At 47.2% G+C, this 24,692-nt stretch overlaps 1 protein-coding gene across 1 annotated transcript in view; it reads left to right on the plus strand.

The window, feature by feature from the left end:
* Positions 1–6,679: 6,679 nt before the first annotated feature.
* Positions 6,680–24,692, plus strand: part of ESYT3 (extended synaptotagmin 3) — a 35,091-nt gene continuing 17,078 nt past the window's right edge. Inside the window, exons 1-7 of the mRNA XM_075430165.1 lie at positions 6,680–6,949; positions 13,581–13,622; positions 14,508–14,642; positions 15,183–15,259; positions 22,001–22,067; positions 22,685–22,774; positions 23,846–23,901. Coding sequence (XP_075286280.1) covers positions 6,680–6,949; positions 13,581–13,622; positions 14,508–14,642; positions 15,183–15,259; positions 22,001–22,067; positions 22,685–22,774; positions 23,846–23,901 — 737 coding nt within the window. The remainder of the gene's footprint in view (positions 6,950–13,580; positions 13,623–14,507; positions 14,643–15,182; positions 15,260–22,000; positions 22,068–22,684; positions 22,775–23,845; positions 23,902–24,692) is intronic.

A 24,692-nucleotide genomic window follows, 5' to 3' on the forward strand; every position in this document is an offset into this window, starting at 1 on the left:
CATTGCTCCTTGGCAATAACTTGGCTGGAGGAAAGTGGCTTCTGCCTGACTGAATTCCCAGCCCTGAGCCAGCCTGGCTGCGCCATTGCAAACTGTGTCTGTGCCATCGTTGGCAGCCCATGCTCCGAGAGGGAGACAGCAGGCCGGTGTTCCTGTGTCAGGATCCATTAGGATGAAGGGATGTCTGAGCAGGCAAAAATGCAAACATCATTCCTCGCAGTTTCACCTGTGTTTCTCCTGTTGTTATGCTGTAACTCTGAATTTGATCTGTGTCCCACACTGTGTCAAATACAGACCACAGACTTGAAGAGTGCTTAGGAAAATCTGCATTTTAAATGGACTTTATTAAAGGTACAGTTATGACTGAGCCCCACAGCAGAAAGAAAGGAGCAGGAAGTCTCAGTTTTTACCTCTTTCCTTCAGGGGAAAGAAAATGTAGCAGATGTATCCATTACTTCTTCGAAGCCTGGGTGTAAAGAGACTAGCTTTATAGGGATGGCGTTGTTAGGTAAGGCAGGTACAGTTTACCAAGAAACCTCTTTGTTTTGTGACAGTTCAAATGGAAAGTGTCAGATAAACAAGATGTAGCCCTCCAAGAAACTTAACCAAGAAAGTTCCTCCTCCCGGGTTTCACCATTGATGCGGAGGTACCAGCTGGGACAGCAATTCCATGGTTCGTGGATTATCTTCCTCCACTGCTTGACTCTTTTAATGTATTTCACAAAGGTTGAGGACTTGAGTTCCTTAAAGAAAAGAGGCTTCTGTGAGCTCAGTCAAGTCCTTTAAGCTCTTAAAATACAGCAAGATGTAAACTAAGCTATAACAGACTAAGCTATAAATTATTAATAAGCTTATTCTGGAACTTTGTCATGCACTCGAAAGGCAATTTTTACAGCCTAATGTGTGTCAGTAGCCTGTACCAGCATGGTCTTTCACTCGGCAAAGTTGAAAAGGATTTAAAAGGATGTGGAGACATTTTTTTTCCTAGGGTTTTCTTGCTTGCCTTTCACTAGCTCACATAACAAAATTATCAAATATTTTATCCTCCAAGAGATGTGTTGGGCTATTTTCAGACTGAAGACATTGTACCTTGTGCTCACAAATCCTGATGCAGCTACAATTGTTCAAAGAGAAAAACTGAATAAATTCATGTTATAACAATGGAAAAATTTAAACCAATAACAATGGAAAAAAATAAACCAAACAGATTTAACAGGCTGGGCTTCTGAGATTAGAATGTGTAGTGCAGTAAGAGAAGTTGTACTCAGCAAAGACTTTTAAAAATAAACTGAAGTTCCCCTGGCTGTTTTCTGTTCTCTGCTGATTCTGTTACACAGTCGAATTTCTGCAAAATTTGGCTTTTCAGGTGAGAAATTATTTTTCCTCAATCCAGATTGCAGATTAGCTGCCAAATCCAGTCTGTACCCCAGCATCAACGACGGGATGCAGAGCCACCTGGTGACAGCGCGCAGGGAGCTGCCCTGGGCGGCAGGGCAGAGCCGCTCTCAGCCAAGCGCTGCTCTGCCCGCTGGCTGCAGCCTGCCTGCCCGAGTGAACGCTGTTGGGTTCAGCAGGTGCCACCAGCGGCTCACCGGGCAGTGCGGGCTCCGAGGTGACACAAAGGTGTGCCGATGTGTCTTGTGAGAAAATCTGAGACGTCCCCAGCGCCAGGAGAGTGACGCTCCAACTCGCGGGCTGTCTCTGGAAGCACTGGAAAATGCTGTCCTCACTGTAAGGGAAGGTTGGGGTTTTTTTCCCTCCATCTGCTACTGTCATAGATCATGCTTTGTATTCTTTCACTTTCTCATGCCTCACCTATGCAGTCGTATAATTTGTGTATACAGGACACAGCTTTTCTCAGTGCTCTGCTAACCCAGATGCCCACTGCGACTTGCAGTGTCAGAGCAGCGCGGGGTTTGCTGGCAGGAAGGGAAGGCCGGGCAAGGGGCACTGGGCCACACCACCCCCTTACCTCCTCTGCATCCTACTGCTCTGCCCTCACGTTAGTGGCCCCGCTGCAGAAAGAACAAGTGGCTGTGTGAAATAAATTGCTGCTACTGGTCTTGTTATATTGCCAGAAGTAGCACCTGTTCAGTGCCTCTCTTTGCTGCCGGTTGTAGAAAAGCAGAGTGAGAAGCCATGAACCAGGCAGATGCAAGGCAGGGTACAGGGGAGTGAGCAAAGCAGAGCCTGTAAAAGCAAGGGTCGTGTAATCCCAGCCCAGCTTTGTGCATATTCCCGACTAAAGCCCCAGTCTTGCAGTCTTCTGCATCTGATTGTTTATCACATGAAAAGAAATCCTGTTAGCTTTACCAGTCCAGACCAGGTTTATAGATAATACCAGTTTGTCCTAGATTAAGCATGGTTTAGCTAGTCTGTATCCCACAGCTGGGCTTGAGGTTGGTATTATTTTCTGCCAATGGAACGATTCCCAAAACAGGACACACATAATTCTTTTCGTGTCCAAAATGCACATTTCCTGCCCGAATAATATACCTGGCTGAACAATGTAGGACAAGTTCATTTTAGCTGCCCAGCTCATATTTAATTTCTAGATGGAATCGGACAGAAAGAAGGAGCCACATCTTTCCCTGGGGAAACACACTCCAGACTCGGTGGGAGTGTTTGCTGGAGAAGAGGCAGTAGGTGTAGAAACAAGGGTTTTGCCCTGTGAGAGGCAGAGTCTGGATATGGCTTTGCTTGACAGGATGAACAGTGCACAGATGGAGGGTATGAACCCAGAGGAAACTGAACAATAATTCCTTGTCACATAACAAGGAGTGCCAAACCGCTTTAATCAGGTCTTGATACAGAAGTCTTCTGTTAACGCAAGGAGTAAGGTTTTCTCCTTACATAAGTGTTTTCTGTTTTGCTGTGGATGCAAAGAGAAAAGGCATAGTGCACCTCCAGTATTTGCTAGCATTAATGTGGGAATTTCACATCGGTCACAAACCCTAAAGCCACAAGAAAGTTAGAAAGTCATCTTCAGGAAACCCTTTGATATCACATTGCTATTGCACTTCAATGGACATTTCAGATTAATTCCGTTGCATATTCTCTATAGTTAAAAGAAAAAGCGTTGGCAGTGGTTTTTCATAACTCCCCACCTTTAAAGTGGGTTGCCTTAGTTACCATGCCAGCTTGAGAGACAGCAAATTTAGTACTAATACATTTTCAAAGCCCTGCAGTTTCTGTAAAATCTCTGTGTCATAATCAGCTACAACGTATGCTTTTATCGTAGTGTTAACAAGATACAGTGGTGATGTCTAGTCAAGTTAACTCAGAGGTGAAGATTGCCACAGGCCAGAACAATATCCTTGGGTCATTACCTTGGTGACCGTCCTGTGTATGCTGGGAGAAACAGGCTGTGGAATTTACCTGCGACTCTAAATAAGATTGGCTTCAAGTGGCTCAGAAATCTGGTGCTCGAAAGCAGTCTGCTGCAGTCAAGATCATACTTGCCTCTGTAGGAAACTGATAGGTCTTAAGTTGTCCTCCTGATCGGTGATTCAGTATTATTTCCTCTGACATTTAAGAAAACTGCAGGAAACAATTATTCTTTAAAGGGTAACTACTACCCATCATGAACAGAGTTCACAGAGGTCTCAAAGGCTGTTGATTTATCTTGTTCTCGTGAGCACTGTGTTTGGCTTGCGGTATCACTGTTGTGATAGAATTCATTTTTCAAGTCTACTCGTCTTTTTCTTTTGTTCAGCTTCCATAATTTTAAGTAGTTGGAGCTTAAGTTTAAAGAAATTTTATATTATTTCTGTAATTGTTCAAAGTTCCTATAACCTCTTTAGATCTAGAAAGGAATTGTGTGTTCACAAGGTGAAGAGTTAGCAGCAGAGGAACAAGCAGTGTTCGAGAGAGCCTGGCTGTTGCTGAGATCAGGGTCCTGGGGGACCGTACACGGTGGGACATGGAGGCATCTCCTTCACTAGACAGCAGCTGCGGGCTGTGCTGCAGGACCAAAAGTGCCCTGTTCGTTTACACGGAGGGAGATCACTTATTGTTCTTTAACTTGAACCTAGGTTTTTTTGATCAGCTGACTGAAGAATAAGAAAAAATTAAAAAATTGTAGTTTATTTATGAAATTAAAATCATAGAATCATAGGTTGGAAAAGACCTCTAAGATCATCAAGTCCAACCATCTGCCCAACACCACCATGCCTACTCCCAAAGTGCCACATACACACGTTTTTTGAACCTCTCCAGGGATGGGGACTCCACCACCTCCCTGGGCAGCCTGTTCCAATGCCTGACCACTCTGTCAGTAAAGAAATTTTTCCGAATATCCAATCTAAACCTTCCCTGATGCAACTTGAGGCCATTGCCTCTCATCCTATCACTAGTTACCTGTGAGAAGAGACCAACACCTGCCTCACTACACCCTCCTTTCAGGTAGTTGTAGAGAGCAATGAGGTCCCCCCTCAGCCTTCTCCTCTCCAGACTAAACAGCCCCAGCTCCCTCAGCTGCTCCTCATAGGACTTGTTCTCCAGACCACTCACCAGCCTCGCTGCCCTTCTCTAGACACCCTCCAGCACCTCCATGTCCTTCTTTTAGTGAGGGGCCCAAAGCTGAACACAGTCAAGTTGCAGCCCCACCAGTGCCAGTATGTATTTCACTGTGCCCCGCTGTTTTTCCTACTCAATAAGCTGCCACCTGTTGGTGCTTCTAAACTGCATAGCTGTCTGATTTTTAGCTAAATTTCTCAAAATCTGTAAGAGTAGTAATTTGAAGGAACAAAACACTGGATTTTCCTTTTATCATAGCTTCTCCTGGCAGCAAAAGCAACGTTCTAAGTCTTCAAAGCACTAACAGAGCCACCCCCTTTTTTTCAGAAGCTTCTGTTTTTCTGAAAGGTCAGACTTTGGGGCTGAGATTCTCCATGTGAAGTTTCACTCGATGGCTGAAATGTCGTACTGAAAATGTTTTACAAAGCTTTAAGTGGCAGTGGGGAAAAATAAACAAGAAGTCAGCCTCGGTCTTTGGACACAGTTACAACAAAACCAGGTGTATTTTTGCAGGTAAACATATGGCCTGATATATGTGACTGTGCAAACTAACCATTGTGTGGTTTTTAATGTATGATATCAGACCGGGCAGATACTCCTTCAGCTGTTAGATCCATCAGTTTCTGGTCTTTCTTCCCAACTTTTCAAACAGAAATGCCCTCTGGGGTCAGACTGCAGGTCCACCTGCTCTCAGTGGCCCAAAGAGCTGCTGTTTAGAGAGAGAGCACAAGCCCAGCCGTTTTCTGAAGTCCTTTCCTCTCAGCCTCCCCCAGCATCCCCAGCTCTTGTACCCGGGATGTTAGGGAGTACATTGATGGGCCTTGTTGTCTGGGAATTTATCTAATCCCTTTTTGGACCCACTGGTACTGTCTGCCTTCCAGCCTCGTGCAGGCTCTGGAGGTTTACTGCCCGTGGTGTAAAGAAGTATTTCCTGAAGTGTGTTTTGTCATGATTTATCCTTGCGGCACCCCCGGGAAGAAGAGCATAGTCATCCTCGCTTGACAGAAGGGGAAGTTGGGGGGGGTTGTTTCCAAAAGTACCTGTTGATAGATGTCTGATGCACCAGTTTGTCTGATGTGAGGCATCTGAGGCTTCATTTTTTCAGATGCCTGAACTGATTTCTATCCCAGATCAGTCATGCGCAATGATTAACACACAAATGAGGGTCACTTGCAGTATTGTTTGATTTATTGACTGACCCATAATTAAATGCCAATTCCATGGCAAGGCAGGGGCCAAACCTAGTTCTCCCCAGTCACGGTCAGCTTCCCTTTCCTGGAGGTTTGTGTCTGGCTCATCATTTGTGATCTTGTGCAGCCGGTACCAAAAAGGGGCCACAATAAAAGCTGGCGTCATTCGCTGATGTTCCAGACTTATCCACTGAACAAAGAGCAGCATTTCCCCGATCCAGGGAAAACTGCAGCGGAAAACACAGTGTAGAACCGTACAGTTACAGCCTGTCTCTTCAGGCGTGTACAGAAAGGTATAGAATTAATATTGCTGGGAGTAAAAGCATCTCAAAAAATGTCTTATGGCTCCCAGGTAATGCTGCATTCCCTCACGCATAATTGTCCGTATTTCAAAATCCGAATCCCCACCATATCCCCACCGAAATCAAAAGAGGACGAGAAAAAAGTGCTCTTCTTGTCCAACCTGGCAGGGGTTGGACTAGATGACCCACAGAGGTCTCTTCCAGCCCCTACCATCCTGTGATTCTGTGATTCTTCCGAGCAGCAAGCGTCCGGAACCGACAGGTTGTTCCTGCCTCACCTCCGCACGCACCGAGCAGCGAGCCACCACAGCCGGGGCTGCTCAGGGCTGCGGGAAGAGACGGCTGGCGGGAGCGCGGCCACGGGATGAGCTCCCTCCGTGCCCACGCAGCGGCAGGCCACCGGGAAGGCCGGGGCCGGGCGGCCCTCGGGGAAGCCAGGCCGGCCGGGAGGGCGGCTGGGAGCTCCCCTGCCGCCGGCCCCCGCGGCGCGCCTTGCCCCGCCGGCGCTTCGCGGCGCGCTCGCTGGGGGGCGCCGTAGTGCGGCGGGGCGGGGCCGGGCGGGCGGGTGCCCCGGCGGCGCGGGGCGCGTCTCCCCGCCGGGCGCGGGCGGCAGCGGCAGCGGCCACGGCAGGGGCGGCCCTCGGAGCCGGGGGGGCTCCGGAGCGCGGCATGGACCCCGCGGCTGCCTCCCGCCCCGCCGCGCTGCCGCGGCTGCTGCTCTCCTCGGCGGCGCGGGCTCTGCTGTGGCTCGGTCCCGTCTACCTGGCGGGGTACCTGGGGCTGAGCGGCAGCTGGGTGCTGCTGGGGCTGGCGCTGTGGCTGTGCTGGGGCCACAACCGGCGCTGGAAGCGCGGCCGGCTGGCCGCCGCCTTGGCGCTGCTGGAGGACGAGCGGGAGGCGGTGCGCCGGGGCCTGGCCGCCCGGCACCTGCCGGCCTGGGTGAGTGAGGACCCCCGGGAGCGGGGACGCTGCGGGCTGCGCGGCGGGAGCGGTGCGGGGAGCGGGGTGTGCGGGGCGGGAGAGGGGTGGCGGTGATGCCTCGGGCCGAGCAGCCGCGTCTCTGGCTGTGGAGTCCTGCTCGGCGAAGTGAGTACCGAGCCGGGGGTCGTTTTAGCCCGGGCGCCTGCGAGCTGCCCGCTGCGTCCCCGAGAAGCCGCCTGGCCGCTGCGCGCGGGTGGGCTGCGGCTGGTGTAGGGTGCGGGATGCTGCTTTTAGACCTCATCCAGAAAGTTTTCTACCCTTCTCTTTAGTGTCATTTGAAAAAAAAAAAAATTCTATAAACAGAATGTTCTCTGCCTGCTACAAACCAAATATTTCACTTTAAAGAGCCATCTCCTGATGGTATGGAAAGCCAACGCGTTTGTTCTTCACATTTGTTTCTAGCCACTCTTAGTTTTTAAAGTGAAGAAACTTGAAAATCTAACCGCACATTCTGTTCTACGTCTTCGGTTATTTGTTGGGTAGCCTTCGCTGGCTAGTGGAAAAGGATGATGAGGGTTTGTTTTCTTCATCGTCATTTGCTTAGCATTTAAAAACATGTTAGGGGCTGGTAGGGAAAGGCTTTTCTTGTACGAAAGAGAATATCAAAGAGCTCTATTTGTAAGGGGTGTTGCACGGAGACATTTATAGTCAGCAAACTGTTTTATATAGCCTACAGCACTTGGCTCTCCTTAAGACTGTGGGAAACGAAGGCAGTCGGCACTTCTGCGGAGGGAGGCCAGGGTCTGCTGGCAGAGCTGGGGCAGCCCCCCGCACGTGCTCCCTGCCACCCGGCGCTGGAGCCTGTCTCTTCTGTCTCGGAATGAGGTTTCTGCTGGTTTTTATGGACAGAGCGTTTAAAACAACGCGGAGCAGTAATGAGTGCGGTGGTGTCAGCTCTTGCCCTGATGCTGTGAGAATAGCGTTGTGTTTTATCCTCAAGTGCCCTGAATCTTGGTAACGAGAAATTGAGTCATTTAGTCATTGGTGAAAAATCGGACAACCCGTTCCAGTGTTTCACCACCCTCATTGTAAAGAATTTCTTCCTTATATCCAGCCTAAACCTACCCTGTTTTAGTTTAAAACCATTAGCCCTCGTCCTGTCACTGCTGTCTCTACTAAAAAGATTGTCCCCATCTTTCCTATAGGCTCCCTTTAAGCACTGAAAGGCTGCAATCAGGTCTCCCCACAGCCTTCTCTTCTCCAGGCTGAACAAGCCCAGCTCTCTCAGCCTGTCCTCATAGGAGAGGTGCTCCAGCCCTCGGATCGTTTTTGTAGCCCTCCTTTGGACCCACTCCAACAGTTCCATGTCCTTCTTGTGCTGAGGGCTCCAGAGCTGAACGCAGTACTCCAGGTGAGGTCTCACCAGAGCAGAGTAGAGGGGCAGAATCACCTCTCTCGACCTGCTGGCCACGCTTCTCTTGATGCAGCCCAGGACACGGTTGGCCCTCTGGGCTGCCAGCGCGCATTGCCGGCTCATGTCCAGCCTTTCGTCTATCAGTGCCCCCAAGTCCCTCTCAGCAGAGCTGCTCTCGATCCTTTCATCCCCCAGCCTGTATTGACAGCGGGGATTACCCCGACCCAGGTGCAGGACCTTGCACTTGGCCTTGTTGAACCTCATGAGGTTCACACAGGCCCACCTCTCCAGCCTGTCCAGGTCCCTCTGGATGGCATCCCGTCCTTCTGGTGTGTCAACCATACCACTCAGCTTGGTGTCATCTGCAAACTTGCTGAGGGTACACTCGATGTCGCTGTCCATGTCATTGATAAATATATTGAACAGCACCAGTCCCAGTACGGACCCCTGAGGGACTCCACTCGTCACTGGTCTCCATCCAGCCATTGAGCCGTTGACCACTACCCTTTGGCTGTGACCAGAGGGCCGAGGGCTGGAGCACTGCGTGTGTCAGGAGGGGCCGACAGAGCTGGAGCTGTGCGGCCTCCTCCAGGAGAAGGGAAGGCTGAAGGGGGATCTCGCCGCTGTGTCCCACTGCCGAGCGTGTGCTCCAGAGAGCGTGGAGTCAGACCCTTTTCCGAGGCCTTGCTCCTGACGTGAATTCTTGGAGCTGGCTGCTGGGAGGCAAGGTGTGGGACCTCAGGACAGAGGGGCTGCACCATGTGCTTTTAATGTTAGCTGATATCCGTATTGCCACTTCTCCTCCTTTTCTATGCTAGTAGCTTTGTCAGTTGGTGTTTGCTTTCATGCTACACTTTTACTTGATGTTTTTTTAACTTCCTGGTTTTAATTTTCTTTCTATCCCCTTGCTTGAGTTGATCTTCTACTTCTCTGTGCCAATCTTGGAGGCTGATTCTCACCTACTGTCTATTCATTTTATTCTCTGTAATGTTGTCTTTTTTTATCTTTCATTTTTGCCTTTCGATGTTCAGGCACCTTTAACTGAAACAGCTCTAAAAATGTCCCTTGCTTTCTTCTCTCCTGGCATGCAGAGATGGGAGCAGGAATACAGTTCAGGCTAGAGAAGCATGGGTTGGATTTGCAGTGTTGTAATCCTAGGAGAGGTTCTGGAGGTGTGGAGCAGTGGCAGCGTCTTTGGGGACTGGTAAATAGTTGTCTCCTCATGTGCCCTGTAGTAAAATGAGGAGGATCGTCCAGTGAAGTGTTTGGCCAGTCACTGATCGCGCTAGCTGGTTAAAACCGTTCTCCCGAAGAGCGGTGCAGTGGCTCTTTCAAATATGGCTCGGGCTCCCCGCAGCCCCGGTGTCGGTTGTTAGGAGACGCATTCGTATTGCAGCCTTTCCTTCAGGGGGGACGCTGGGAGGGTTTCCCTCATCTACTTAACCATCTGTTTCAGGGAATTTGCAGGCTTAGTTTGCAGCACCAGCTTCTTGGCTGAAACCAGCCAGGGAGTTTGGAATAGAGGCATTCCTGAGCTAGACAGCTTACGTGGGCAGGCTGTGCTTCCTTAGGAAACCAGGCTGGAAACCTGCTGCTGTCGAGCAGAGGCAGGTCTGTGTCTCAGAGAGGTGAGACGTTCTGACTTCAGCCTGCGCAGCCTTTGGCCCGACTTTTGTAAAACCAGTCAGTGCCCGGAGCAGAGGCAGCCGGGCTTCCACCTTCGTACAGGCTCCTGGGGGGGGTGGTGACTCTTCCGTGTCGCTTTTGCAGCTGGTAGCAGGTTGCGGGTGAGAACATCCAAGTATGATGGGTTTCTTCCTGTCGTTACACTCCTTTTACCAGGAGAAATTGGTATGACTGGGTACTTAACAGTCCTTTTAGAACTTTACCTGTTAATTCTTTGTTCATGCAAAAGGCTTGTTTAGACTTTTTTTTTTACCCCAGTACCAGGAGCTAAAAAAACTGTCCCTTAAAAAAACCCAAACACCGAAAAACCCCACCAAAACCCCAAGCAAACAAAAAACCCCGATGGATAGGTTCCTGTGTTGCGTTTGAACAGAGTGACACTCTTGTGTCAGACATGTGTTTTGCTATTGCTGTGATCGTTGGTGGGGCCTGCTCCAGGGCAAGGTGGAGCCATGCAGAAACTTCTATATTTTCTTTACTTGGTGGTAATTGGCCCTTACTTAGCGTTTTTGATCTTCAAAGCTCTTTTCAAATGCAAAGTAATTTTTGCAGCGTTCCTAAAATATTGACAAGAACTATGCCTGCTTTTGCAGATGGAGAAAACTGATTTTGGTAGTGTGACTTGCCCAAGGTTACAGGATTAAGTCTTATTCTGGCATAATGTTAACTTTGGGAGCTCTTGGTGACTGGCTCTGGGCTTAGTAGGAAGTGTTCTGTTACCTGTGCCGTACTGATGACAAACCCAAGGACAAGACCTTGCTGCCGGGGCTCTCACCACAAGGGAGAACAAGAAGTGAGTCTGAAGTCTAGAGCACATGGTTAAGAGTATGGAACTGCAGGTGGGGTTTTTTTCCAAAACATATTAGGGCACAGTAAGTTCTTGGAGTAAGCTGTTGGGTCAAGAACAGAGCTTGGTGGTGTCACTGGGCTGAACTAGAGCAGAACTCCTCTTCTGCTAGCAGGGTATGCACGTTATGGGAATACCCTGTGGGTAGGAAAGGCTTTGCTCAGAGCTTATGTCTTACTGGACAGCAGATAATCTAGATGCAACACTTGGATACCAAGCTCTGCTTCTTCTGCAGACTGCTCATTGAATTTGTACCATGGAGTGCAGCTGACCTTTGGTATTGACAACCCACGGAAATTTGGTGGCATTTCGTAATAGGCAGAAAGCTTTTTTTCACCAGAGAGATGGAGTTGTCCAACTTCTGTGGTGCTTGCCTCTGTGAGAGCCCTGTTGTGTGAGCCAAGGAGCTCGTGGTGCTCTTTGGTACCTTTGAGCTACAGCAGTGTTATTTCTTCTGTCTGTTGAAGGAAACTGAGGCACAGAGTGCCTGGGTAGGAGCTGTGTTGCAGACGCTTGAATGAGGGGATCTTGAGCAGGATGGAAGAGTATCACAGATGGCTGCTAATCCTGTCACAGCAATCTGAGGTGTGACACAGTGACACGTGATTCATTGCGGTTGCTTTTGGAGTCTGCCCTGGGCTGTCTGGTTTGGGTGTCTGTGGCTCAAACAGTTAATCTGATTTTGCTTTTTCCTAAGGTGGGTCTAGCTGCTGCCTCCTGCTCATGGTTTTTGCTTGTTTCCTGATGCTCCTGTGTGCTGTTCCAGCTCTCTCTGGCCACTGGCTTGCTTCTTGGACGCCTCTTGCAGTTGCATCTCTAGCAGCTTGGACTCTAGTGAATAATCCCAGCCAACTTCAGTGGTTTATATTGTGCTGCACTTCTCCCCTTAACATTGGTGGATTTCACACATGGGCTGTGACTTTCTCACTGGGATGTGGTGGCCTAACGGTTCCTCTTGAGTCCTGGTCTGTCCTTCCTTTTGGGTCACATCCCTCTCCTCTCTGTAAGACCTTTTGAAGGACAGCTTGCCATGCTGCTTCCATCCCTGCTCTACCCTGCCTGTAACTGATCCGGAGCCATGGCACAAATGCTGCGGGACACTGGTGCTTGGCAGTTGCATTGGAGCTGGGGTCCAGCTGCTTTCAGGCTACCCAGAATCTGTGTATCCTGGTGGAGGACCTTTTGGTGAAAGATGAAAGGCTGGCAGGTGAAGTGGAGGTCCCCTGATTCACGTAATCCGCCTTATTGTAAAATGTCAGCCACGTTTTATGAGTATTGAGTGTCCTTCTGGTGCTGTATTCTCACTTTATCATGCAAATAGAGCTGGGTAGGCTGACATTTCAGTGAACTTGCGTTGTCTTATTTAATGGAAAAGTTGCTATTTAGAGCATCAAAAGAAGTTGCTCATAAAGAATATGGTAATATCACTTTGGGTTTTTTTAATGTAATAATTGGAGATTATTTGAAGCATTATTTGAGCAAGGGAAATGGGCTCTGAAATCATACATCAAGCTGGAATAAAAGGCAAGCTGCTGTCCGTTCCATCCGAACATCTCTGAGCACCTTTCTGAAAGCTGCTGAATGAAACAGCAAGCCTCTGCCTGAAGAGCGTAATCACAGCTCTTGTACAAGGAGGTAATGCATTGTCCTGCCCAATTACGATTATCAGGCTAGACCACAGTCGAAGGAGTCCCTTTGTATTCGGGTGCTCGTGTAGAGCCGAGCAGGGCCCGAGTGCCCATTCTGAGAAGCTGCTGCACCATCCTTCCCTTCTGCAATAGCCTGCTACCAGCTTGTAGCACTAGCTAAAAATACCACATCGGTAAGATGTTAATGTGTGACTGTAGTAAGGTGGTTGCAGCTCTTCACTAAGCAGCTTCTCGGTGAGGTCTGAGAGATCAGTGAGGTACTTGAGAGTGGCCTCCCGTCCGACTGTCCTGGTGGTGGTTAAACAAGTCATCGCTTCAGGGAACTGGAGGGATTTTGTGATGGACACATACACTTCCTGTTGGCATGTGATGTGTCCAGCTTGAAAACGTGATGCCTGAGCGACTACTACGTTTTAATTTGAGTGACTACTATGACTTAATTTGTCCTTGGCACCCTAAAAAGCTCTGAGAGGTGAAAACACTGGACTCTCACACATGATAGTTTATGCTAATAGGCTTGAACTCTTACAGTGCTTCTTTTCCCTGAAGCCATTGGCACTATGTTGGTATTAGTGGAGAAATGCTGCCACAGCTGATAAATTGAGTTTCCCAGGCAGGTTCTTGTTTTCTGAAGTGTGGCGTCCTGGTTGAGGTGAGCCAGTACAGGAAACAGGTCCTGCACAGCTTGTGATCTTGAAGGGAAGCAGGCTCTTGTGGCTTCCCATAGCGTGACCGAGAGAGGGATGGGAAATCTAATGCTGCTTTACATCATGAACAGGATATGACACTTGCTTTAGTCACATACATGTGCCCAGAGGCATACTGGTACACCAGTGCACGTGTGTTCTTTTGCCTTTTAATATTTTTTACTATTTCATTTGCCTATGACAATTTTTCAAGGAGGTACTAAATTATAAAGGGTGTATGTATGAGGGCAGAGGGATCTCAGCTTACTCTAAAACTTGTTCCACACTCCATGGGATCTTTTGCATGTGTTGCAGTATGCCAAAACAGATGGTATGTGGCACTCACTTTATTTTCCTTTGCATCCAGGTTCACTTCCCTGATGTTGAACGAGTGGAGTGGCTGAACAAGGTGAGGAGCTCTGAACTCCAGTTTGTGAGGCCACCTGCCCTGAGCTGCATTCCAGCACAAGCTCTGCTGGCCAAGTCTGAGAAAGTTACCAAGTCACTACAATATGGCTCAATCATATCCATGTCTGTACTTAAGTCTTGGAGCTACTTAAGTATAGAGTTGCCACTGAGGTGGTGGTGAGAACCAAACGTGTGCCTGCTTGATACAGGTTTGATGAATTTGGCCACAACACTTCATTCTGAGATTAAAAATAACAAAAAGAGTGTGTGTATATATATAGATGCATGTTTATGTGTATGTACATATGTGTGCATGTATTATCATTATTTTAGCAAAAGTAGTGGCATCTCCTCATACCAGAGAAGTTCCCAGAGAGCTCTGAAGCAGATGTTTCCACCAGCAGGTGTAGTCAAGCTCTCATTGGAACTGGACTCTCTGGAATTCAAAGCAAAACAGCTGAACTTGCAAATTAGCATCCGGTAACTATCCTGTTTTTAGCAAACTTTCTTTTTGGTGTAAAAGCTCATCTCACTCCTCTCTAAATAAACCTAACTGCAGGGAACTTTGTGACACTTTGGAGTAATTAGGGGCTGTTGTGGTTTAGAGACTTTAACCCTGGGCCTTGCGGCCTCGGCCTCAGTGGTTAGAAGCAGTTGATGGACTCTATGGTGCTGAAAACTCACCCTTCAGTTCCTAAAACAAATGCCATTTCTGAGGAACTGAGATGGATCCTTCTGTAAGGATGACTTAAGAGCCCAAATATGACTTGGTATTTTGAAAGGACAGACATTAATACCCAGATGTTCTGTGATGTGTGTGTCTGTTTCTCAACAAAGCATATCTTACACAAAGAATCAGTGTGTTTCCGCTTTTGCTGTTCTTTAGGTCCTTGTACAGGCTTGGCCGTACTTTGGGACAATCATGGAAAAAGCATTTAAAGAAGTTCTTGAACCAAAAATCAGAGCAAAGAATGTACATCTGAAAACATGCACCTTTACCAAGATCCACTTTGGCGAGAAGGTAGCGTGAATGCTTTGCAATGCTTGCAGTTTATTTTTTTCCAAAAAGTTCAGGTGCAAAGGGGAGAGCATTTGTTTGGGAGTCTGGTGTTCAGTTCTTTAATAGCTCTGAGTGTTTAACAAAATGGTGTTGGTACAACACTGCTGCCTCCTTCGTTCCCTCCTCATGTTGACTTCAGCATCTTCACCATGAAGGAAAGATCATATAAAAGGCGCACACGTCCCTTCCCATCGGCTGCCCGTAGTGTGGGACTGGAGGTAGAAAAAGGGGCACACATCCGCGTGTCTTTCTGTTACACCCTTGCAACAGGAGTTCTCAATGCATGGGCTACTTGCAACCAGCCCTGTATTTGAGGACTGCCAAGGCTGTTCACACTGCCTGTTTAAGGGAAAAACTTGTGTGGTTTACGTACACTTTATGTGCCGTTGTGCAAAGTCTTTAATGAATGCTTCTGTACTCGAATTAATTGAAGCGAGTAGGACTTTTCACTTTAGCTTAACTTGAAAGTTACTAACTATGCCGTATCTTCTTTGTCTTCAGTGCCCTAGAATCAACGGAATAAAAGCCTACACCAAAGAAATCGACAGAAGACAGATTACCCTAGACCTGCAGATATGGTAACATTGCATCATTGATTATGTAGATGGTTCTTAACTCACTGCCCGTGTGACACCTGTGTGTGGGTTGTCGTGCTGGACTGGACATGTGGTCCGCTAAGATCAGCATGGAGTGGAAAGGTCCTTATCTTATATCAACCCAGAATGATATGAGGTAATCTGTCCCCCAGCTGGATGTCCTCAATACTCACAGAGGTGAGATGTGCATGAGCCTTCAAGTCAGAAAGCAGTGTCACCTGCACAGGTCTAGGTGTTACCTGCTTGGGCCCGTCACTGCTGTCTTGGATATAAGAATGTGTCACTTGGCTTTGCCATTCATGACAGTAAGAAACCAAGTTTTGGAACTGTATTTGCTGTTCTGACAGCCCTGACAGGTCTCGGACATGGAGGTGCTTGTTCTGTTTCCCCACTATGGTTCATCTTCAGCCCAACCTCTCCAGTTCTTCCAGAACTACTTGCATTATTTATTGTTTTTTTTATTCTTTCCCCTAGATTTACCCTCTTGTTTCACTCACTGTTTTTGCCATGTGCCACTCAACACATTTGCTTTTTTTGATTACAGCTGTTCTCTGAGCAGACAACTGCCTCTAGCTCTATTAACAACAACAACAAAATTAGCTAAAACATTTGATGCCTTCCAGGCTGTTTTGAATGCACTTGTGGGTTTTGTTAACATCAGAACCAATGCAGAGCTAAACTCTCTCCTGGTTTAGCCTGGAGAATGGAATTACTGGGGGAATTACCACTTGCACGCTGCTGTAGCTCTGTAAGTTTAGTGGGCGATTGAGCTGCCTAGTTTAAATGGCTTTTCTTCGTGGTAGTGCCTGGAAAAAGCAGTGTGAAATTACGGAGTGTCTTGGCGACAGCACAGAGCTGCTCAGAACTGTGCCTGCTGCTGAATGTGGCAATGGCACGGCAGCGTCCCCAGCCCTGGCAGAGCACCGTCGCTCCCTGCAAAACGACATGCTTGGTTTTCAGCCAGAACATGTTGTGCTTCAGTGCTGTCGGTGAAGTGCTCTTTGTAATAGCTGGACCAGTTGTAGGGGCTTTGGCAAATCGTTGGTGTTTTCCACATTGAGATCTAGGAATTTGATGCCTTTAAGGCTCTGCAGGAGGTTGCTGCTGCTCTCTGTTAAACTACTTCTCCAGCGTGCTTCTCCCACATACTCATTTTCACTGTCTCTTAACAATCCTGTGCAGAGGGATTCCCCCACCTCCTCATTCCTGTCCCTCTGGCAGACCCATCAGCATCTCCAAACCAGCCAAACACTTCTGTTCCTCATCCTGACAATAACTTAATCTGAACCGTCATCTGATAACCCAGGTATTTTCTGTTTTCACACAGGAACATTCAGACTACCTTGTCTCTCTGAATGGGGTCTCTTCTCTTGGGCTGTTAAGGACCCAGCTTCTCTTGCGTTAACATCAGCTGTTGCAACGAAGCTGGGTGTTGTGCGTTGTACAGTGCCACAGGAGGTAGCGTGTTACTGCCAGGAATGGGGAGAAGCAAACCTATGAGCTTTGCTGCTGTTTACCTGCCTTTTTCTGGATTGCCAAAGGAGCGTGGGATTGTTCCTTTTCTGTTCTTTAATCAAAGAAATGGGCAATCTCCACTTTTCTGGATTGAGGCAAACGCCCGTTCCAAAACAGGCGCTCTTGGCTACTGAACAGCAGTGAATGTCTGCACTAGTGCAGCTGGTGCTGGGAGAAGAGCTGCTTAGAGGAGATGGGCTTGAGCTGCCCCAGCGTGAGGCTGCTGCCCTTCACACTGCCTCTCAGTCACCGCGTGCTGGTGAGGTTTGAGTGGCTGGATAAGTCCACAGAGCTGTGTGCTGGCATCGCAGCCCTGGGGAAGAGAGCGATGTGCCAGTGTGGTGCACTCAGCAATGCTGAGACCACAGTGGCTGCCTTCCCTCTCTTGGGTTAGGTTTCGGAGAAGCATGGCTGTGTTGCAGTGGACATTAAAGGATTAACGTGTCTGCGTGTTATAAACATGACTCCTTTGCCTTGGTGCTCGCTAGGCGTAATTTTCTGGGAGTTCCCTCGCTGGTGAACCCACGTGAGCGTGACCTGTTGGCTGGCTCGACACTGCGTGCAGCGCTGAGCGGGGAAGGCCGAGCAGCTGCTTCCCGCAGGGTGCTGCTGTTGTCCTGGTGGACGGCACTGCTGCGCTGGCAGCAGCTCTGCCCCGCTCCAGAGCTGAGTTACCCTGTGTGCTAGGCACTGTCTTGCATCCAGAAATCTCAACATGCTCTTTAAATGCTGCTTGCTTTCTGTCTCGCAGCAGTACAGGAGGAGGGATTTTTTCTTCTACTTTTATCAAGGAGGCAGCTAGTCTCTGGAGCCCAGAGCCTTTGACTTGGCCAGGGAAAAACACAGGAAAAGGACAGGGGTAGAAAATACCTGTCCCTCTTTGCCTTCCTTTGTGGTCTGTATGGGATCATTTGAGCAGTTTTAGTAGCCGCTTGCAGACCTGTGGTCCATCAAATGTTTTGGTTAATTAATTTGTGCTCCTGATCTCCATAACGTGATGTGGCCCTGAATGCTGTGGTTGAGGTCTGTGCTGTGTGAAGAAGACATTCCTTTCCTCTGTGTTAGATTTGTGATGTAGTATCATAAATTGCATCCGTTGCTTGGGAACTATGAAAAGTAGCACTTAGAGGTCACTTACTTGTATGGGCAGTAGCTGACAGCAGAGCCAGTGATGCACTAGATCTGGTATAGCATGGAGTTACCAAAAGGAACTTGAGAAGCTGCTTTAATTAAATCTGTTAATAACAGCTTATGTGTCCATAACATCAGAGCATTGGGTACGGCTACGCAGAGCACTGTCTTATTACAGTCCTGACTGTCCCACGTGAAAGGACTATACTGGAGTTTTTGGCAGGAAACCCAAGTGTCAGAGGTGATGACTTGTGAGGCACAGAGACCTTATGGCAAAGGCAAGGAAGGAGTCCATGAGTCTTTCAAAATCTTTTACTCAGTCCCTGGGATGATGCAGCTAATTGGTGTAAATTAAGTTGTGTAAGTTTTATTATGACTCATAAGACTGAGCAGGAATGTTGAGATAATCACTGCTTACCCTCAGGGCTGCTGTACAGACAAAGTTTGTCATTCATTCGTCTGAAGGTCCTGGTGTCTGTGTTCTGTTCGTGTACCTGCTTCTCTGTGCAAATACACCTGATCTACAGCTTTCACATGACACACAAGAAAGTACCAGGGTTCTTGCAGTGGCTAAATGAAGTATAAGATCCCCGTCAGACTGGGATCTGGAATCCCCAAATCTGAAATATGAGATCACAGCTGGAAATGAACCGGCAGTACTCTAGGATCTCCAAACAGTTTGCCCTAGGTCTGAATGTTGAATATGTCCCATGAACATAGGGAGCTGACAGTTGCATTCTTTAAGTGAATTCATGTCAAAGCATTCCCGAAATATTCTCCAATAGTGCATTTTTCAAAATAGGAACTTATGAAGTGGAGCCACTTGACCTCCTGCAAGTGCTTTACTTCCCATTAATCCTGCAATTGTCTGAGCTGCTGTAGAGCCATGTAATCATTGGCTGTAATCACTGGAGATTCATAGAATCATAGAATGCTTGGGGTTGGAAGAGACATTTAGAGGCCATCTAGCCCAGCCCCCCTGGAGTGAGCAGGGACATCTTCAACTGGATCAGGTTGCTCAGAGCCCCATCCAACCTGACTTTGAATGTTTCCAGGGATGGGGCCTCCACTGCCTCTCTGAGCAACCTGTTCCAGTGTTTCACCACCTTCATTCTAAAGAATTTCTTCCTTATATCCAGTCTAAAGTATTCGATGTGTTTCAAAGTATTTGAAAGCACTGTTACCTGCTAGAGGCATGTCTTGCAATCCAGTTGCTTCCTGTTTTGCTAACCTGGTTTGGTACTCATAATAATTTTTCATTTGAAGTGTTTTGAGTTTTCATTTTCTTGCTCTTCTATAGTATTTACAGTGCATGAGATGTCGTAGAAGGATAGTGCAATAATTAATATCTATTAAAAAAATATGTGTGTATTGCAATTTACTCTTAAAAGAGAATCTCTGGACTTCCGAACTGGCAGGTTTTCACATCTGGAAAGATAGTCTCTGTCATCCAGTGCAGAATGGGAGAAAGCAGTCAGAAAAGTGCAACAATACTTTGAGCTTTGGTGGAGTTTGGGTTGACTAAGTTTGTAGAATGTTACAAGAAACTAAAAGCGTTTTGGAAACTTGTCAGTGTTAAGCAGAAAAGGAATGCTTGCCCTCAGGAGCACAACTTGATAGGCAAAAGGGAAAGGCAGAGGTGGTCTGGTTTTTCTCATACGCTGTGGTACTTTGTCACATTTTCTTGTCCCTCTCAGAATGTTAGAATGGTTTGGGTTGGAAGGGACTTTAAAGATCATCTAGTTCCAACCCCCCTTCTTATTTGTCTAATAGTCCTTGCTCATTTGCCCAAGTCCAAAGCCAGGCAGACTAAGCAGCAGTCTGCTTTACAAAGCACTCGAGAAGGCTGCTCCGAAGGGGGCTTTTAGCACGCGGGCCGATGAGGAGATGGGGCCCATGGGGAGTTACTTCAGAGGGGGAGAATTGTGTGCATTTCCTAAAGGGATGTGTAGACATCCAGGTTAGGCACACTTGCCAGCATGTGCTCTTGTAGCATCCCTGCCTGCAGCCAGTAGATTGCCGTTGTATCGTAAACACTGGGCCCAGCTTTTCCGCCCGAGTACAGAAGAGGTACAGGTACCTGCACTTGTAAAAGCTTCTCCAGTTCTCCTCCCCGGCGCGGGCACGCTTGTCTGCATCTCCTTGGGCAATACGTGATTTAGGAGAGAAACGGATTCTGCTTCCACCCCGCAGAGGTGGGTAAATCATGGTCTTGTGGTTAGCAGCAGAGGGGCTCAGTCCTGCACACTTCTGAGGGTCAAGGCCGGAGTCTGGCTCGGGTGCGCGCTGTCTGGGGAGGGCAGCAGGCAGCACAGCTGAGCAGCGGGAGCGGACAAAACAGCAGCAGCTTGGACTGGGAACGAGGAGTAAAACGAATGAACAAAGAGTGCGTCCTTCCTACCAAGCACAATGGCATGAGGTTGGTGCCTGTATGAAGCAGACTTAAGGATAATTAAAGGCTCAGGCTCTGATAAAAAGGGTAAAGACTGCTATGACATCTAGACTTTAAAACACAATTGCGTGTATTGAAGTGTTACTGGAGAAAAGAGACGTCTAGGACTGGGTGGGAAGAGTTTTTGACTGCGTGGAAAGGCATAAAAATTGTAAATTGAAACACCACAATATTATGTGTTGTGTTGGACACTGGCAGCAGCTGAATTAAATCATCTTGGATTAATTACTGCAAATTGAGGAACTCATTTTGGCTTCTCATTTAGACTTTTATTGTGACAAAGTTCTATTAGCACCCAGTGTAAAGAAGTGTAAGATAATGTCAAAATTGTAGAAATTAATAAATTAAAAAAGAAGTTTGTTTAATTATATGACTAGCTTATAAGGAAAATTGTGTTAATTTTGGCATGGCGTGTGAGGTTGGTTATTGAAGAAATGAGAGTGCTCTAACATTAAAGGCTTTAATTTGTGTGTTATGAAGTTCTTAAATTACCATTCTGTAATTCTGTAATTCTGTAAATTCTGCTAAGTGACTCTCTGTAAACAAATATTCCAGAACTTTGCTTGAAGAAATGGAGACAAATTCATGGGGCTACACATTCTTGGCAGGTTTTTTTGGGGAGGGAATCTGTCTATGTGCAAATTACAGTGTGAATTAGTGGCAACTGCAGCACTATTTGCCCATATACATGTGGTCAGAGGGAAAATCTTGTCCTTTTTCTTTGATTATGGGGTGAAATTATGCAGGCAGGCAGCAAGCACAGCACATTCACTGCATTACCTGCAGGGTGTTTGTGTGCCTGCCTCCAGAAAGAGCTGTTTCTCAGGCGACTGAAAGGGAACGTGGTAACTCCCTTCAATTGTTTTCTGCCAGAGGCATCAACAAATCTGCTAGGTTCTGCTCCTTGGGGAGTGGCTATCAGTTTCTTCGTAAGGTGGTGTTTGTGCTTTTATTAAAGTCTAAAGTGGTTTCCAATTTGTGAAAGTACTGTACTCGGCATTTGATTTATTTAGAGCCTGATGTTCTCCATGGCAACTGACCAAAATCTGATCTAAGTCATTGTCTTTTAATTCAGCCTCAAGGAAACCAGGTTATTTTTAGTGATGAATTTGTCCTTCAAATTGGCTTTTGGGTTGTGGGCGAGGGTGACCTATGGGCTTTTTGGTGGTCGGCAAGGTGAGAACCCCATATATCATGGCAGGATGGCTCTGCATCAGCTTGGGAGCAGGTTGTGGGATGGGATCAGGCCTTTGGCGGAGAAGGGAGCAAGAGGGCACTTGGCTTGTGCCCATTTGTGACTTTGAGTTTTGAATGAGCCTGCTGATCCACTCCTTGGAGCAAGCTTGCTTCAGCCAACTGCTGGTCTTAAGAATGGAGATACAGATGTTGCTTTGACATTTTGCAGGCAGATCAATATCTCAGCTGACTGAAGGGTTTTTCTTGTGAAGATCTGACACTTGTTCAATGGTGTGCTCAACTTTCTCTTTTCAGGTGGTTGAAAATCTGTCTCTGCCCCTGGGGTCATGTTGTCAATCATTAAACTGATTTCATTTATACTCTGTATAGCCCAGAATTTCTCATTCAACTATTGCAAACTGTGGAATAATGTGAGAATTTTCTTTCAGTTACATAGGGGACTGTGAGATTCACATGGACATATCGAAATTCAATCTTGGAGTGAAAGGCGTACAGGTGCGTGCAGTGCTAACGTTGTCTGTTCGAGGCTGTGTGTGGCAGGAGGTAGCATGTCCCGGTGGGAGGTCATGACACTTAACTGGGAAACCACCAACTAGCAGGCCTAGAATGGTTGGCTTTATCTCTGTGTGTTTTGGCTGGGGAAATGATGCCTTCCTTGTAATGCATCTAAATACATTTAAGTTTATTAGTATGACTCTTAAACAGGGCCAGTGCTAGAGCATTGAGCTCGTGTAGGCCAGCTTCTGCCACTGGAGTTCAGAGGAGCAGCGTGTTGGTAGAGAAATTCTAAAGAGCCAGTTCTGTCAGGGTGTTCATAAACTGGTTTAGGTTAGACCAGCAACCTGTTCATCCAGTATTGGAAACCAATAGGCAGATCACTCCATTGTATGGCAGTGAGGATTGCATGGAGATTCCACGAACTTGGAAAACATTGCCCGATATCAATAGCAATGTTCTGGGGGGAGGCAGTTATTGTTGTTGTTAAACTTTTAGTAAAATGATTTCAAGTAGGATTTTTAAAATAATCTCCATCACTGAAAAGCTCACAGTTTTGAAACTGCATCCTGAGAGCACCTTCAGACTCAGTTTTCCTTGGTCTGTTCTGTTTGCAGTTGTACGGGACTCTGCGGGTGATACTGGAACCTCTTCTAACCGATGCGCCTTTTGTTGGAGCGGTGACCTTGTTTTTTATGCAGAAGCCGGTGAGTCAGTAGTGAACTGCACTCCGCAGCCTGCTTGGTACTTGGTCTGTCTTGATGCAAGGGGTCTTCAGCGAGTGACACAAGCTGTCCGTCGCTGGTGACACAAACTGCACGCCTGTGAATGCCTCAGCGCAGGTGTTTGAATAGCAAATTCCTGATTGCTCAATGATCCTCTTGAACCCCGAGAGGATGGGAATGAATTTGCCCTCTTCTCTTGCAGTAGTGCCCAAAAAGTTATTTGCTTCGCTCTAAGAATGGGAGGACTTTCCAACGGTGACAGCGCAGCAGCCATTTTGTGGACCTTTGCTGCAGGGTTCCTGGCAGGTGGATTTTAAGTCTTCCCATTCACAGATTTTAAATGCAGTCATCTTGGAGACCATTCAGTCATGGTCGTGCTTTGAAAGCTTGCCTGTTTAAGGTCGCGTGCCTTGTAGTTGAGTTGTGATCTAATAAAATGTGAGAAACCTTCTAGTCTTGTAAGAACCAGTTATCTTATAGCACACAGCTTTGCTTCCTTGTGGGTTATGCTCTGCTTGAGTTCATGGAAGTCATAACATTTTTGATCTTGGAAGAGGTGTTTTTGTGTTTAGATGTAGTAGCATTATTTTAGCACATGAAAAAAACCTTTATGTTTATTATGTGAATGGAAATCCAGACTCCTGAAGTCAGGTGGTGTTTGTAAATCCCCCTGCCTCAGGGCATAGGCCAACCCCTAAGTGAAAGGATGAGGCAACAACTTCAAAGTCTAGGTAGAGCTGTCGGATTTACTACACATGACCGCAGGGTATCTGCCAGTGGCCATTGCTAGGGGCTGAATCCTCTCTTTCCCTGTGCTTGCAGGGGAAGTCCCAGTGATACCCTCGTTTTGGGTATGGCAGGTAAAATAGATAAGGGAGTTGATACCAACTGTTGGTTTTAATGTACAGATGCAGTCACTTACTGGTGCAGGTTTTGCTATTTTTAAACAGCTGGCTTTGTTTCAGAAGCATTTGCTTCCCCTATAAATTCTGCATTTGTTCTGAAATAGATTTTAACGGTCCTGTATAATTTTTCTCCCTGATCTTGTTGTAGCACTTGGAAATCAACTGGGCAGGCATGAGCAACCTCCTGGATGTCCCGGGGATTAAGTGAGTGTCTGCTTTGCTTCACTTTATTCTTCTTTAATAATTGGAAGTTGGAATGGTGTTCAGTAATCATCAAAGCTATTCTCAAGAGCGTTGTGGAGAAGGCGTTGTGCTGATACTCATCCCGTCGTATTCGGCTGTGGAGTTTGCGAAACCTGAGGAGGGTGCCTTTTACATTCTGTCAGAATTGCTTCAATCACTTCATTGCGTTTGAGATTTAGGATGGAAACAGTAAATCCCCAAAGCGACAATGGTCTATAAATTAAAAAACAAGCCCTTCCATTTCCCATGTGCCAGTTACTTGCAAAGGTAGATGAGGTAGATCTAGGTGACTGCCAGTCTCTGCTAGTGTTTGCTTACCTGAAAGTGGAGAAAGCCAGGGTATCACAGATTTGCAGTCCCTCTGCTGAACTGAAATACAATCTGTGATAAAGAAAGCTGCACCAGATTTTATAAGGAGAAATCTTCTCTTTCTGTGTTATCTGCTCACCCTTTAGGTTCTTCAGAAAATGTAGTTCTTCCCCAGTGCCTCTTGGTTTGAGCTTGTACATAGAACTTGCACGGAAAGGATGAAAATCTGAGCGGTTTTCAGTCCTGCAGCTTTCAAACTGTTTCTCCAGACTGGAGATTCGATTCTTCCTTGCTCCTCACTGTTAAGGAGAAAATCTGTTACACAAGAGAACAAAATATATTTGGTTACTCAGCCATTGCCTTTCTCCCTTTAAATGCAAATACAGACACTTCTGCTCCCCTCTTCCCCTGCAGCTCATGGTTTGCAGACTCATAGGAAGTGG

The sequence above is a fragment of the Opisthocomus hoazin genome, chromosome 9, assembly GCF_030867145.1.
Source record: "Opisthocomus hoazin isolate bOpiHoa1 chromosome 9, bOpiHoa1.hap1, whole genome shotgun sequence".
Lineage (NCBI taxonomy): Eukaryota > Metazoa > Chordata > Aves > Opisthocomiformes > Opisthocomidae > Opisthocomus > Opisthocomus hoazin.